At 44.8% G+C, this 17,190-nt stretch overlaps 1 protein-coding gene across 1 annotated transcript in view; it reads right to left on the bottom strand.

Annotated features, from left to right (window-relative positions):
- Positions 1-16,965, bottom strand: part of TMEM94 (transmembrane protein 94) — a gene marked incomplete at both ends in the record, with an annotated part of 35,801 nt that extends 18,836 nt beyond the window's left edge. Inside the window, 10 exons of the mRNA XM_084273623.1 lie at positions 1,040-1,096; positions 4,827-4,943; positions 5,475-5,561; positions 5,857-5,959; positions 6,612-6,763; positions 7,558-7,754; positions 8,414-8,550; positions 9,157-9,284; positions 9,966-10,085; positions 16,912-16,965. Coding sequence (XP_084129749.1) covers positions 1,040-1,096; positions 4,827-4,943; positions 5,475-5,561; positions 5,857-5,959; positions 6,612-6,763; positions 7,558-7,754; positions 8,414-8,550; positions 9,157-9,284; positions 9,966-10,085; positions 16,912-16,965 — 1,152 coding nt within the window. The remainder of the gene's footprint in view (positions 1-1,039; positions 1,097-4,826; positions 4,944-5,474; positions 5,562-5,856; positions 5,960-6,611; positions 6,764-7,557; positions 7,755-8,413; positions 8,551-9,156; positions 9,285-9,965; positions 10,086-16,911) is intronic.
- Positions 16,966-17,190: the final 225 nt, after the last annotated feature.

Genomic DNA, 17,190 nt, shown 5'->3' with positions numbered 1-17,190 from the left:
TCAAGTTCCTTCGATCGCTAGAGTTAGTATTGCCATAGGCTCAAACACAAAACAATCATGAGCCACCACCAGGAAGAAAAAAAACCCCTCTTCTTTAAACCAGTTCCTCATAAACAAAAATGTTACATAGGTACAAAAACAAAGAAACTGATCTTTTCAACAAGGAAGGTTACTCCCTTTTAAAACCTGAAAAACATCTCAGCTAAATGATGAACTGGCATAGAAAGACAAGAAAATATTCAGCAAAGGAAGCATGTCTGTGTATGCATCTCTGTGTGGCTGAGAGCAAGGAGTTATGAATTGATTCTTACAATATCTAAGGATTTTTAATCACTCCTGGAGTCCATCTGCCTCCTTATGGAGAGGGGAATCTTAATGCCAGATTAGACAGAAAAGTGTCTTTCCTCCACCCACCTGTTTAATCTGGATGATGTAATTTATAGAGTGGCCAGATGCAGTTCCTCCCCCAGAAAAAGGTCTTCTGAATGTTTATTTGCCCTAGCTGTGCAAGCAGGAATAATATGCTTAAGTTTAAGGAGCCTATGAAACAGGATCAGACTTAAAAAAAGTCTGAATGTCCCATGGTCCCCTCTTCACAGTTGGTCTTGGTGCAGACTGCCATCCCCTCTGTTCTTTTGTTCTGGTTTGAAGGAGGGTGTTCTGGTACAAACAAAATATTTCCCTTCTTTCTGACACACACCATCAGAAGTTTCTTTTACTCCTGGAACAGGAGGACTTGAAAAAGAGGTACTTTCTTCAGGACAGCAGAAGTTATTTCAAACCATTTGCAATATTCAGAAAAGCATCACTGAACTCAGTGTCATAGTCACCCCACTCTGGTCAGCCGGGCAGCGTTTCATGGGAAGCTATGGGAAGACATGCAACCTGCATGCACAGCAAATCAAAGAAGCAAGCAAGTGACAATGGACAACTGGCACAAGTAAAAAGGGTCTAGGAACAAACAAGAGATCAGGTAGGAAGGGAAAGGATATAATGTTCTGCAGTGAAGGTGGAAGAAAACAATTCATAATAGTAGTACCTGAGAAGATACCATCTCTGTGTAGCTGCTGAGAGTGTCCTCTGAAAACTTAGCAAGCTGCAGCAAGAGAAGAGACCAGTTACTATAATTGTGCTCAGAAATGTGTCATGAGGAACATCCTTCCCTAAATACCATGCCTTTGGAGAGAAGAAAGCAGGAGTCCTGCTCTGTGGGAATCGCCGTACCAGGGCAGACCAATAATTCATCAAAGCAATTAAGTCTTTAATGGACAATGCCTTTATCTGCTTGTGAAGCACAGTCAAAATGCCTGGTGCTGTACATCACAGAAGAACACACAGTCATTACCTAGATGTCCACAGAGAAAGTAATAGCAATTAGACCCAGAGGAGGCTCTTTCTGGGTGGTTATTTTTAGACAGAAAAAGCCAGGGCTGACTGATCTGTTTTTAAGCTATATGGGTCAGTTAAAAGAAAGGAGCTAGAAAAGTGGTTGTAAAAGCAGGTGCCTAGAACACAATGGACAGAGAGGAATGAGATGATGTGAATGGGATGTGGATAGGAAAGGAAATTATAGCAGGGCACTACCATGGGGCTCTTGGAATTACACCAAGAAATTCATTAATTTAAAATCTGCGCATCCAGCACAAAATAATTTCACAGTAGCTAAAATTTTAAAAACCAGTTTCAATTTTAGTATATTCATAAGCCTAAGTGAATATGGCAATTATATCTGCATGTAAATATGACAGCCCAAATAATAACTCATATAGCTGGCACTTAAAAAAGGATCAATTTCACAAAGCTGAAAAAAGCCAAGACAAATTTGTCAGAAATAATTTAAACTGAGAACTATGAAGGGTAATTAGGAACTGTTTAACAATATTTTATTAAAGATTTTCAAAGCAACAACCCCGTAGTAAAAATTAAAAAGTCCAGTTTCAAGTAGAAGTGAAAATACAAGTAAAAATTAATATAAAAATAAGAAAAAGGATACCAGCAGGTAATTAAAACCAGTCCACTGATGCTGAAATCGCACACGATATTGCAGGCAAGGCAGACATTAAGTAAATATTGCTGTTCCTTATTCAGAGATACAGCCATACCATACGATAGCTACAAAATAGTTTCCATTCTAACATTAGCTACTGAAAGTACATATGTTTAAATTAGCAGGTCTGGACAACTTTGTGACTGTTACTGCTGATTTTGCACAAGGCTGCGAGCAGGGATTAAGTCCCAGTGCAATGGAAGAGAGCTAATGTGGTGCCAATGCCTAAAAAGGGTAAAGAGAACAAACCAAGTTACCACAGGACCCCAGACAGACTTTCATTTCAGACAGAATAATAGAGCAGCTAATATGAGACTCAATTAAAAGAAGTGGAATAATACAGCCAGCGCCAAACACCACAAGAATATGAGTAATAAATCTCATCAAACTATTGTGAGATCTTATTTGACAAAATTACTAATTTGACTGGTGAAAGTAAGGCTTTTGATGTTGGTGCTTTGACTTGATGCAAAACTCTTTACTGGTTTTTTAACAAAAAACAGAGCAACACCACAGAAAGAGTTTGTATTAAATGTCTAGGAAGTAGGCTGGCTCCAAAGGAAACAGAAACTGAGGAATTATTTGCAATAGGATGTGTTACTACCTCAATCAGGGACAAATTCTGGCTATTTTGTTAGCAGCCTGAAAGAATTAAAACTCATTACTGATAGAGACTGTAAAGTATAGGAAGTTAGGGCAGGGTCCAACAATAAAGAGAACGGAGCACTGTTACAGAACAGCACTGACTGCTTGGTTAATAAGCAAAACCCTGCATGCCAACAGGCCCCAAAGTCAGGCTGCACACCTAGGAGCAAAAATGAAGGCTGGGCTTACAGGATGAGGACTCCTTCTTAGAAAGCAGTAACTGTAGCTTATCAGTGGAACAAAGCCTGGCCATTTAAAGCAGCAGCTCAAAGATCTGATATGATCCTTTACTGCACTAACAAGGGAACCCAGTGTAGAAAGCCCAAATTGTTTTGAAATTTAGCACGAGTACAACTGTTACTGGAACCTTTTGTGGGTTTTGGAGAGTCATTATTCTACAATGATCCTGAAGCACTGGAGAAAGCTAAGAGGAAAGCCAGAAGATTAGAGGGTTGGAAAGTGTGCTTACACTGACTCAAGGTGCTTAAACTGTTTACTTAACCAAAGAGACAGTAAAAGGGAATGTGAGTAGCTACAACAGACCAGAAATTTGATTGACATGCTCTTAAATCCAGGAGACAAAAGATGTAAATGTTCCAAGGACTGGAAATTAGATATTACAAAAAATCCTGCTAACATAGAATGCCCATTTTTAGCAGTGAAGGTAAATTAGTACTGAAACAACCTAAGGCAGTACAAATGTTTTCAAACCAACATCAAATTCTTTCCTAAAAGAAATGCTGCTGGAGTCCAACTGTAGTCATACAACTTGAAGCAGGGGCTACGTTTGGGGGGGCCACTGGTTTGTGTCCTGTAGGATGTCTGACTAACCAGTCACGAGGGTCACCTATGGACTTAACAAACTGGGAATCAAACAGCTTGAACATGATGGGAGGGGGTAGAAGGCTGAAAGGAGCGTCACACAGGCCAAGTAATTGCAGAGGAAGAGGGTCTTACCTGCTACATTTTGAACAGAGTAGAGAGAAGGAAGGAGTGAAATAGAGAGGCCAAGAGAAGACTGCCCTAGTCAAGGGGGAGAATGACCAAGGCACATCACAACGGTTGTTCTGCAGCAGCAAGGATGGAGGATCATGTTTGAGATGTCACAGAAAGAGCTGGCTGGACAGTGTGAGTTGCCTAGACAAGAAAAGGGAGAAGACAGGAAAGAACACAAGGAAGGTGCAAGTATGAGTGACAGGGCAAATGGGTATGCTGAGAATGGTGAAGCAGGGAAGCCAAGGAGCTCTGGCTTTTCCCAGCCAAATAGAGAGGTGTGACAGGAAAGAGGAAGGTTCCAAAGACAGAAACTAAGAGATGCTGAAAATGGGTGGGAAAGGTAAAGTGGAGAAAACACTGAGAAGAGATAGTAAAGGTGCAACCACCACTGAGGGAGGTAATGTGTCCTCCCTCCCAGGACACAGGCAGCTTAGTCATGTACAACCTATAGGGAAAAGAATAGAAAATACAGACCCTGGGGTCACAGAGGCCGAGGAAGAACAAGGAGGAGAGAAAACTCTCTCCAAGTACAAGCATAACAGAAGTCAGCACAGAAGACAAACAGCATAGTGCATCTCACCAACACTGCCACCAGGAGAGGAGACGCCCATGAGCCTCATCTAGTTCAGTATCACACACCTACCAGACTATGGAACTCCACTCCCCAAACCAACACAAGCACCAGAAATTCCTCTTGCTCCCTGACCTGCTGCAAAGGCCATGCCTGCAAGCGAAGCCCCAGAGCCTCAGGAAAGGGCTGTTCTGCCCACAATGAAACAGGACTGCAGAGGATCTCATGTATTCCATTCCTCTGCAGTGACTAAACATTTCCTAGTTACAGCCACCACAGGGTATTTACCTCTGTGTTAACCCCTCTGACAGACTGTATTTCACTGATATGTAGAGATTTACAGAATTGCTGGAGTTTCCTGTCATCTTGGGACATGTAGAGACAGGCTGAAAAAATTGTAACATCTGTGGAAGAAAAAGCCATGCTGTGCTCCAGGGAGAGGGCATAGCTGAAACAACCGAAGATCCAACATGGTTTTACAATTACATCTGCTGAATTTAGTGAGCTCACTTCAGAGAGTCCTCCTGCCCTTTTCTCTGCAATGGTTTGATGTGGAGAGATACCTACCAGTGAAGTGGATGAGGCCTTGCTCATCTGGGCCAAGACTCTGGCTTCTCCAAAGGCTGTAGCAAGAATCCACAAGACAGGAAAGAGCAATGGAAGGATGGGTAGGACACCATTCACCTGAAAAGAACATTGTAATCACCAGCAAGCACAGAAACAGCAAGAAGTCAGACCTCTCACATGACATCTTTTCCACTGCAGTGAGAGGATGGGTAAAAGGCAATGGCAGGAAGGAAGGAGACTGGTTGCACTGGTAGCAGTGCAAGACAGACTGAAGACAGGAAGGAGACACACATGCCCTTAGGGGTTTATAATGAAGGAGGCCATGACTAAATCACACTAACTTGCAGTTATTTTTCCTGCTGAATTTGGCATAAACCCTTACGAGTTTAAAGGCAAATGATACCATATATATATACACACACACAGAGATGTGTATATATACACACATACATGGCATATCAGAGAGAGCTAACATTGTAAAGGGCAGTCTAGGAGGACTGGCCAGGGTAGAGCTGTTGTTCTGCTCCACTGAGAGTTCCAGGGTCCAGCACACAGGCATCACAGGATGAAGCAAGTAGTGGAGCAAGGGCATCACTCCCAGTACTGCTCTGGGATGGAGGTGGAGTGGAGCCAAGAGCTCTCCTTTACCTGTAGCTGAAGAAGAGTGTACTGCCAAGAAGCAATTCCAGGTGCTTTGAAAATGAAGCGTACGGCATTGGTGATCAGGAAGCCAGCCTGCAATTCAGACAAGAGATGCCACTGTCAGCTAACTACTAGTACTTGTAGGGAAGGAGTTTTCAATGCTTTGTAACACTCTCAGCCCTGGGAAAGTCTGGAAGAATGCTGCTGCAGTTCCTCCCTCCAGTCTCACTGCTAGATGGCTCAGCATCTTTGCTTCTCTGAACTACCCATAGAGTCAGCTGCATGAGTTAGGGCCTGGCCACAATTTCCTGTTGATGGCTGCAAATTCTTCACTTTTATTGACAAAACATGACTATATTCGACAACAAAAGCTTGAAATGAGACCTACCAGTACAATAGGAACAGCGTATTTCAGCATCACTGACTGTACAGTGAATCTCTCATTATCCAGGGCTGTCACAGGACGTGACAAAGCCATTTCCAGACACCACCTAAAAAAATGGAAAACAGCTTGAGAGTTCAGCAACCAAACCCTAACCCTGCAATTTCTTCAGATAGAAACCTTCTAGGAGACAGGATTAGAACAGCGTTCACCCTGTGCTATGAGGGCTGACCTTTGAAAGAGAAGCCAAGTTCTACAATAACAGTTCCATTTGCCATGGTAAATTTGTGGTGCTGTTGAGCAAACTCCCCAGGTCTCCTCACCCACCTAACAGAAAGGTTCCATCACCCTGATGTGTACTGAAACTCCAACAGGACATTTATACATCTTTACCTCCAGCTGACCACAGGAGATACTCAGTGATACTGTAATCATCATGGTTACATCAAATGCATGAAAACTGTGATGTCCCTGCACCCTTCAGGTTTAGCTGGGAAGTAATGAGCTGAACAGTAACACTTAGCAGATATGTGGTTTTATGTATTAGCCTACCAGTTAAGTTTTATACATTAAACTTCCAGTTAAGGAGGACAATTGAAGACAGGTAGTAAGAGACTTAGAGCATTCCCAGGTAATAAAGAAAACACAGGACAGCATTTGAAAATTCCTGTCCTGGACTGGTAAGTCTCATTCTTTGCCAACACAAGGTAGCACCAAGGACATAGATAAGCTGTGCAGGCACTGGGCAGTTTTTAACCCACCTGACATTATCAATTATTGGGGTCTTCAAGACGCGGAAGAGACGATACAGCTGAGGGTTCTGAGGTCCCTTCTTCACTTCTCCCCTTGGAGAGGGCGGAGGTGAGAAAGGTGGAAACAGATCTCCTGGCTCCAGTACTATGTGCTCATCATCCTAAGAAGAAAAGTCAGAGAGCCCAAAGGCTGCACAGTCGGGGTCTCGGTGGAACCCCGCTGCGAGGGGCGAGAGGTTTAGTCCAGCAGGATCCTTCCCACAGCAAGTGACACAATTTGGGTTTGTCACAGTTGCCTCTCTCAGCGCTCAAGAATTCATTAGCTTAGAGAATTGCTTCTAGCTTGAAGGGAAATGAAATGTTTGTATTTGAGCACCTTTTGTTTCATGAGAAGGGGCATTTGGAGTAAAAGTTAGGATAAAACCCAACCAAGGTAAATTTCAAGCTTTAAACCTTTCCCAATTCTCTTCAAGGAGCAAAATCTTTCCATAGATCTTGTAATTGATTTGTTAACTTATTTCTATGCCAGGTATTTCATATTATCTTCTTTTATAATAAATCAGTAGTAAGGAGAAGGTCAAAGCAGACAAAGTTTATTTCTCCACATAAAACCCAAGATAGCGTAAGGGGTTTGTGTGTCATCATCATTCTACTGGCTAGATTCACTCCACTTATATTCAGCAGCACATTACATTTCCCCAGTGACCTGAAGAGGTGAAAATATGGTGCTCTGGTATCACATCAATGTCTCTTGTCCATTGGTTTTGGGAGCTAATAGAGAAGATGCAGTCTGCCTAACACAGCACTGTCCTTTACTGAACTGCAATTCCAAACCATTTTCAAGGTCAGAAAAATCAAACACTCCAGTAATCTGTACACTGGGAATTAGAGTATTAGCAAGGAAATCCTGGGAAATGTATTATTACAGGCCAGGGAAATAAGACAAGCAGGTTACCTTGATCCCTCTCAGAGAAGCAAATGACTCCTGGCCTGGCCTCAAAGCAATGACATCTCCTTCTACTAACAGGCTGACGGGCAGGTTGACAAGATGCCCATCCCTGTAAGCCCAGTGAAGGGACCAGGATGGGGCATAAGGCATGTGAAGGTCAGGGTACATGGAGTCTGGCCATTTCACCTCTTTGGCAAGTGTATCTGAAAGCACAAAGTGTGAAAGAATTAGATGATAACAATTCTGGAGGGACCAACCACACATCGATTTAGATCCTGTAATGGCTGTAGTGCTAAGCTCAGTCCATTCCCATGATCTTTTATTGTCTCTTTCTCCTTGATGGCTTCTCTCCTCTCTCTCCACCCAATATTAACAACTAAACATAGTCATTCTATAACTTTAAATACACAGTTGTACAATGGAAAAGCTAAAGGCTGTCCTTAAAACTGCTGCACTGAAATGAACTGCCTCCTTGGGTTCAAAAGCCCACACTGATACGATGCTCACACACAGCGATTTCTTTCCTTCTGTTCTCTGTTGTGGTACAACCCCACGTATTCTTCCCTCATCATCTGCTGCAAGGCAGATATTTTTGTAAGATTCTGAGGGTTCGAATTACTCCAAAGCGCAGACACAACAGACGCCCACCTGATAACACATGGAAGCACAGGGCCACGTGGCTGCTCCAAATAACTACTCGACAGGACAGGCCTGAGTAGGCCACAATTCCCACAGCCTGCTTCTGGGTAGCAGAAGGGAAGGCTAGCAAGCCCAATTAGTAACAGATGTGATCAGGTTTGGGGAGAAATCCAATGGGAGGGTAACACAAATGCCAAGGAGAGACAGATGAATGAGACCTCACCATTTATCTTATCGATGATTGTCTGAAGTCGTCTCTCCACCTCTCTGCACTTGAGCCTGTCCTGGCGGCCGATCATGAAGAGATCCAAGAGGAGCAGGAGGAAGAGTGCCAGTGCATTAACTATCTCTGCACCTTGGCTTTGTGCAGCAGAACAGAAGAAAGCAGAAAGCAAATGAGGTTTGAGTAAAGGAGTAAATATACTGCCAGCCACCCACAGAGATAAACGCACCCCTGCTCGGTTGTGTATTCAGACATCCCACAGACTTATGGCTAAAAAAGAAAAACAGGGGAGCTATGATCACACTGTTTCTTTAAAATAATGCCACCAGACAAATCTGAAAGGACTCATCTTAATTTAGAAATACCCTCACAAATATGGTCAAGGCATGCTATGTCATATGTGACAGCACAGTAACTTCTCCTATGAGCCACAAATTCTCCAGTCTCAAAATGCTTCCTAACTATGACAGTGCCTTAGGATTTTTCAAGATCTAAAAGTACTGTAGGAAAGACATCTCAAGTTTCTCCATAGGACACTCTACAGGTCTATCAGAAGTAGAATTAAGTTAGCTGAAGTTTTGCAGAAGGGGCTGATAGGGACAGAATTACCAGTACAAGTATGCTGATGTCTAGATGTCCAGACAGAATGAGGGACAGCACCGTTATGTTGGCTACACGCAGTGTCGAGATGATATAAAACTACCATCTTGCTTCAGTTAAGCAGCATAGGATGTTTTGCTTACCTCCCCTGTGGCTGGCTCCCATAGCAGCACAGCAGCAACAGCACTGCCAGAAGCATCAGAGATGCACCAGGCCAGTGAAAACAGGAGCAACGGTTACCATGGTACAGAAAACTGCTCCTCCACACCTCCTATAAAAGGAGAGCAGCAGGCTGTCAGCATTCATGAAATACAGAGGCAGACATTTGAAAAAGCAGAGTGAGAAAGGCTGAAGGCAGCAGTTGCCACTCCAGGATGAACATAACTTTGTAAAACCCCTGAAAATGATATAGAGCATCCCAGATCAGATATGTGAATGCTCCAGCACTAATGGCTGCTCAGCTGGCAAGGCCGGTGAACAAACACTCTCTGCTTCACTCTAGCCTGAAAGAATGAAAAGGCTCCTGTGCCAGGCTGCCCCATTGTCACTAACCAAGCAGGGAACACTTTTAAGTACTGGGATTAGCACTAGCACTTTGTATTCAATGCACATGCCAGACAAACATGGTGGACATGGGGAGACTATTGAGCTTCACAGCTCCACCTGACATGGAGTCCCCAGACACACTGTCATCAGTGGCTCTTCAAGCCCTTAGATCCTTCAAAGGTGACACTAAGCTCCTGTAGAGCTCCAGCATCCAGGAGAGAAGTGTGGAGAGAAACGTACCCTTAGGTTGTTCTTGCTTTGGGCCCAAGGACTTTGGCAGTTCTACACCAGGACACTCTGCAGCAGCAGTCTGGGAAGGAATGCAGCCAACTTCTGTTTTATCTTCAGCATTACCTTTAGAAAGGGAGACTTAGAGTACCCAACCTCGTGCTGTCTGGTGCCTCACCTTCCATGAAGTCACTTTTTTCTGTTCCTTCTGATGCCCATCCAGCAGTGCTGACAACTGGTCTCTCAGGATCGTGAGGGCTTTCTTTGTGGTAAGGCCCAAACTTGAGGTCATCTCATCCTGAGGTGACAGAAAAACAGTTTAGTGTTTTCCTATTTTCTTTTGAGGCTTTTTCCTGGTGGTTGACTGAGCACCCTACTGTGAGGGCCCTGCACTCATCACCACCAGGCTCACTCTCCATTTTCCTGAAACCTTCTTCCCTCCTGTGAACTTCAGACTGCTGGCTGCAATTAGAGCACCTAGATAATATCAGGTAAACAAACCAGTCCTGACTGTGCTGGATAAATACTTTATCAAAGCACAATACCAAGTCATTTCTTTGAAACAAGATTCTAATCAGCAGAGGCTGGGGACAATGCAAAGGGAGGTTGCTCAGCTCAGGCTGTTGCACAGGCTGAACTGGTATCAGCTTGTAGAGACAACAGAACGTAGTTATGGTAACATTTTCATTATGCAGGATGGATTGTTCTAACAGTAATAACCACTAAGTAGTAGCATATCTGTAATTCTAATACTATCTAATACCTGCTCCTCACAAATTTTTGTTTATGAATCCTGCCTGTGTGGCTCCTTTGACACAGAAACCCCCAGATTTAAGTGCCAGGCAATGCACCAGTTTAGGCAGAGACACAACTCCAGCATCAACTCCTCCTTTTACAAAAGCAAGCACTGGAAACTTAAGTGCTGAATTGTGTGAACATATGGGGCTATGGGAACACACAGAGTCCAGAGCACTGGTCCCTCTTCAGCAAAGAGGCAGCAGCCCGAAAGGACCCAACCCAAGAGCCTGCTTGATAGATGCTGATAATGAGGAAATGGAGTAACTGCTTGTGTTTCTGAGGCAAGAACACAAGCACTTACCTTCCTTTCAAATCACAGAGACTGCTGAGAGGTACTGTGGATACCACCTCACTGACAAGGCAAAGCAGGCAGGTGTCCATGAGAGGGCTACAGCAGGTACCAGAGAGCTGGTTGGGAACAGTTCACATGTGCATTTCATGTTTCAGTACAAACACCCCAAAGGGTGTGCAGCACATGGGATGTCCTGCATGTTAGAAATGCTCAGGTGTAACACAGTGTTTACAGAGCACAGAACTACTGGACATAAAGCAGGCAGGAAGCTTCACCCTCCAGTCCTCACCAGTGTCTCACAGCCCAGCAAACACAGCTCAGGCAGGAGCTGCAGCTCTTCCTGCCATGGCAGTCACAAGCTCTTCCCAACCCTGCTCAGTCCTCTGTGGTCTCAAACTGCAGCAGCTCTGCTCTTCAGGAGCTGCATGCTTGCACCCAGCTCTGCAAGTGCAGCTCAGCTGTGATCTGCACTTTTCTTCCTGTTCCTTAACTGAGTGCTTTTGTGCTGAACACTTACAGGAAACGAATTGCAGACTTCAGGCCCATTTGTGCTGATGGCCTGATCCACAGCTGTAACCTAAGTGTCAAAGAGGAGCAGGCAAACACTCTTTAAACTACCATCTACCACACACATGCACTCCCCACCTATCAGGGCCAATCTGAAACTGCAAACTCTGGCCAGGCAGAGTGTAGCAATGCTGCTGTAGCTGCAGTTTTACAGAACTAAAAATACTCCTGCTGTAGTTTTCATTCTCTGTGTCAGCTTTAGGAATAGAGGAAGCAGTTCTGTGTTGTTCTTGGAAGCAGCCCAGGTAACATCAGCACAGCACTAAACATAGGAGTCTCTCAAAGACTCCCAGAGGAGAAGATGGCAGGCAGTGTAGCTGGCAGCAGACATGCTGCTGCACCACAGGAGTGCTGCAAACAGGAGGGCCTGTGAGCAGCACGGAGTGAGTGACAGCAAGGCTTCCCTCTCCTCACTGCTAGATTCAGGGCTTAGAAAAGCACCCACAGAAACACTCATCCACTCCAACAAAGGGCAAGCAGACAGATAAGGGACAGCAATAAGAGAGACTCTAACTGAAAAGCAGAGTCTGGTTAGCCACCACTGGGCTGGTTCCAACGGATACAGCAAGAGTTACAGAAGAAATGAGAGGAAAGCTGCACTTAATAGCAAGATCTAGTGCAGTCACACACTGCCTGGGAAGAGAAACTGCCACATGGCAGCAGGAAGCCAGCAGGAAAAGGCAGAAAATCCAGAGTTAATCAAAAATGTTCCTCAAATACCCATACACTTGTTCCAGTCCTTACACAGGAGTTACTGTTTGCTGTGATACCCATGAAGGTAAGGACAGCCACAAAGGAAGGTGGCTGTAGCAGGTGAGAAAGACCAAGTGCAGAATGCTGCAGGGCTGCAGAGGAAGAACAGCAGGAAGGGCAGGGATTGCTGAACACCCATCCTGACTCTTCAAGCATGGAGTATTCTGCAAAGCAGAGAGAGGCAGCCTGGCAAATAAACACTGTCTTAACTGAGTAAGAGGCTGCCTGCGGTGACTCCAATAACCCAGTGCCAGTAAGCATCAAGGGAAAGTGCTTGGAAGCAGGGAATGAAAGGGACAGGCAAGAAGAGCCACCCTGAGCTCCTGGCAAGGGGCAGCTGTAGGGTTTTGAAAAAAGAGCGGCCCTGCTAAGTCATCTACTGCTAATGAGACATTTTTCAAATGCCCTGAAGTAAACCTTTCTCTACAGCAAACCTAGGCAACTCTAAAACTGTCCCAGAGGGATCTTTCCAGCCTTTCATCAGCTGCAAGTGCTCTTCCTGCCACAAAACAGGAGGTGAGCACCCCAGGGTGAAGAAGCCATTCACCGGAGGTGGCAGTTCATTAATAAACCCCTCAACATTCACATCTTTGTTTTGGAGAGAAGCATTCAAAGAGTATTTTAAGGTCAAAACAAAACCGGCAAGACAGTTTCTCACCCAGTGCTTTAGCTTAGGGCTTCCTCTGAAGAACAAACAAACAAAGAAGAAAAAAAAGAGGAAAAAACAGACAGTAAATTCCAGGTTAGGGTGAAAGCAAACCCCTGACGGGTACCAGGAGGCATTTAAAAAGGCTATACTTTCCTTTTGCCCATGCCTAAAGGGAAAAGAAGTCCTGAGGATAAAATGAGCAGTAGTTTCCTCCTTTGCCCCAAGAGGATGGAGAGAACAGGAACCTCTTACAGCACTTAGGGCTCCCCTGGAGCTGACCCCGGCCCTGGCTATCACTGCTTTAGTCCAAGAGGCATGACTGGAGCCAGGTAAACAGGGGATGATTGCAACCTTCTGCCTTGCAGACCTAATGTGCCTCTCTCAGCTGCAATCTGCAGGGTGGCTGGCAGGGGAAAAGCACACAGGACAGGAGATTTGTACACGTGATTCCATTTTCTAGAGGGAATGAGTGTGCTGAGGTGTGGACTGGATGGGAAGATGAAAAGATGAGTGAATAGGTTCCTCTTTTCTCCACTTTCAGTAAATATCCTAAATGTTAAATTACTACTTAGCTTGCCTGCAAATGTCAGGGAAAGGGAACTCAAACTAGGTCTCACAAATGCCCAGGTTTAGGAGCTGGTTTGGCTGTTCAAGAAGCAGCTCAGAGTGTGGAGATGGGGAGCCACAAAATAAGGAGACTTTTCTTTCCCTTCTCCTCACAGTTGGCCATCCATGGTTTGACAGGGGGACTTAGATGGCAAATCCAGGAGCTTGTAGACTTGCCTGGTTCACAACAAAAAGGTTTCCATCCTCATGGGCTGTAGGAGCATTTTCAGACTGATAGGTAGGAAAAGAATGGTTTTCTTCTCATTTTTCCTCCCACAGTGTGAAGCTGTTCCTGAGCATCACTACCTACTCATGTCTGCTTCCCACAGCCTACCTTCATCCTCCTACAAAATCACCACTGGTTCCTGATCTATCCTCTTAAAATTCCCATCCTGTCCTTTTAAACACAGAACCATACAAGAGTATCTTAAAAGTTTATCAGCTACTCTCACAGGCTCAGACAGTGAAAGACAGAGGTTTTGTTCCTTCCTTCAAAAGGAACAAACAAGCAGAGGTCAGAATGTATACATGTAAGAAACAGACACAAAATATTAGTATAATTAAATGTTTTCACATTGCCATTACACATCTACAGTAGCATATTTATTTGTGGTACCAATGTGTTGATATAATACATGGTGGTGTATCACATGTGCCATACATTTCTTCTAATAATACTGGAGCACAAATTCATCCTTTGCTTTAGAGAATTCACCCTTCCAACTGCTTCTGGAGGCACCTAAGTTGATTCAACAGAGCAAAGTGAGTTGAATCATCCTTCCATCCTCTGTTGATTCAGTGTTGCAGAATCGGGGTTTCTCGCCAAGGCTGCTGTACACTTCAGTGTGGCTGCCTCTGCAAAGATTGTTTAAACAAATATGGGAATAGAAAACAGAAGATTTGCTAGAAGCTTCAGTTTCCATAGGCTGCAGTTCCACCCCTACGAGGCAGCTGTCAGATTGTTTCCCTCTTCCCAGGCCACACACACTGGGGCCCTTTTTTAACACTTCTGCTCAATTGCTTTTCAGATTTAAACAGTTGGAGGTGGGAAACAGGGTGCAGAATGTTCTTCCTTTTTCTGAGAGCTATTTTGCATTCCTTTGCAGAAACAAGAAGGCAGTTTTTAATTTAACAATGACATTTTGCACACCATTAATCTACTTCAGGGATTACACCTCCTGAAATGTAAGCATTATTCACAGTTTCAAAAACACATGAGAAGGAGTAACTCCACTGAATATATTTGCATTTAGTTCTGTAAGGCAGATTCTTGCTTAGGATAAGGCACAACATGACCCATAGTGGAGATTTTTGGGTCTCATCAGAGAGGATGGGAAACATCATTCCCATGACAGCATGCAATTTTTTGGGGCAACATTTCTTACAGCAGGGTAGAGCTGGAGAGGGATTTACTCTTGTTCCAAAGCAAATTATACATCAGTATGCTACAGCGCTGTCCAGCTGTGGCTGCTGAGTTAATGCTCAGACTGCCTGAACTGGCATATCCACGCTACAGAATGAGAGAGGTAGCCACCAAAGACAATGTACAGGCCACCTAGGGCAAAAGTTTCCCTTTACTACCTACATCTTTGATCCCAGTTACGCCTTTTGTCTCAGTGCTCACCTAGTTACTTTTCAAATCCCATCTGATCCCTGACTCGTAGCAAGAGTGCTTGTCTAGTGATCCAGGAGACATGAAGCCTCCACCCTGGCACATTCCTACTCCCCAGGATGACCTTTTGATTAAGACTCTGGGCTGTCAAGGCAGATGGATTCTGTTCTGCCTTCTGCCACTGAGTTTTGTCTAGCAGTATGAAAATTAGATGCTCCTCTTTACCTTGGTTTCTTATCTCTGTGGGGGACTACTAACTTCCTACCAACTGTAGGCATAGTGATATTCACCAACCCACCTGAACACTACTAGAAAACACAGAAAAAAGAAATACATCTTGACACCTGCATGATTCAGGCAGCTCCATTAAGCAGATCATGGCTCTTTAGGGGCCACTGCCTTTAAAACTAGACATGCCAGGAAGGGTGCCAGAAGGCACAATGAACACAGCTATTAAACTTGGTTTAAATGCCACCTGGCATGAGCTTGGCAGCCACAGCTTAGCTGCTGGTGGTCTCAAATCAAATGAAACAAGCAAAGTCTTCAGCACAGCAGTGCCCAGATTAATGGACAGAGCAATAGGCAACAACTGTCTCCTTCCTCCATCTGCAGCAACAGTATGAAAGGCAGCCCAGACCCCTCCCTGCTCCTGGACTAAAGAGCCCCCACAGTTCTGTAACTGGGTGCCTGCGGGGGCTCCAGTGCAGACCTGGATTTGAGGCTCCTCATAGCTCATTGCTAACAGGGCCTGCAGACTTGCACTGCAAAGAGACACCGCTGCAGGAGCACAGATCTCTCAGAGACCTGGCCAAAGCAATACTAATCAGCCATCTGAATCACTGCTGCATGTTGGTGTGAACAGAGCCCATTGTAATCCAGACTATAGCATTCACATTTTATGCCCTCCATAAAGCACAGAGTAAGATGCCAACAGGCACAATCAACCCTTCCACTCAGGTAATGCAAAGCACAGTGCTTTGCTTCTCCCTCAGCTAGCAGCAGCTCAATGGCAGATAAAGAGGTGACTGCTCCCCAGGTAACAGCCCAGTTTTGAATTGTACATTCCCCAGTCTGTCTCTTCGGTCCTGTTTGCAGTAGCAAATCCCCAACCGTAGTTACCTGCCCCACCAGGCTGCTGGCAGGGTGAGGCAGTGTTTATGCAGTGCTTTGAAGCTTACCTGTACTATGCAATTATCAAGCTTTAATTACAGTAATTTATAGTGTTACAGTACTCTTCCAAGTTCAGAGAGCAGTGATGGGTCCGTATTTATCCTGGCTTCGCCACAGAGCATACTGCTTTATGCCAATGCAGAGCTTAGTCCAGAGGATGCTAATCCCCTCCCAGAGGCCAGCAATGCTCAGAAATCCACAGAACTTCAGCACATCTTTCATTCCCCCCGTTTGTTTCCTTCCCATCCCCACTTCTTTACCTGAAGACTTTAGGGACTAGAATTATGATACAGCCTAGCAGACGCAGTGTGAGACATTTCGAAGGGATTAGGAGGTTCATCAGCTACAGATCAAAGCCCACAGAAGAAACACACAAATTTAAGTCATGTGGCAGAGGGGCAGCAAAGCAGGAGTCAGCAGCTAAAAACATGTTTGGCCCCTCCTGTTGGCTCTAGGGTTAAATCTGCAGTTTAAAACAGAGCTTCTTTCCCCATCACCTCCAACACCAAGCCACTCTCTAGCTAAAAAATCATCATTCACCGTTTCACATCCTGTCACAACCTCTTTCCCCAAAACCTCAAAGCTCTTCATGCACTATCACATCAGGCAGGATGCAGGTTGGGGAGGGAGAGAGGGAAAGCCATTTTGAATTTAAATGTTAAGGGAAAGAAACTTACTTTGCGGTATTTCCCTTGGTGGGGGATCCAGAGATCAGCCTGCTTGAAGAGCATCTGGGCTAAATTCCTGTGCCACTTCCCCAGGAACTTGCACTGCTGCTGCCCTCCGAAAATGAGCGAGCAAAGAGGGAGAGCGAGCAAGACTGTGCAGAGCCCAGCGCTGCAGAGAATGAGACAGAAGCAGCAGAGTGAAGCACCAGTCTGCTGATTAATTCAGCCTGTTTCCAGTCACGCTGCATATCCAGCAAGGAGGCGGTGGATGGGGGTGGGGGATGAGGG

The sequence above is a fragment of the Gallinula chloropus genome (genome assembly GCF_964237585.1).
Source record: "Gallinula chloropus genome assembly, chromosome: 20".
Lineage (NCBI taxonomy): Eukaryota > Metazoa > Chordata > Aves > Gruiformes > Rallidae > Gallinula > Gallinula chloropus.
This window is presented reverse-complemented; position numbering and strand designations above follow the sequence as displayed.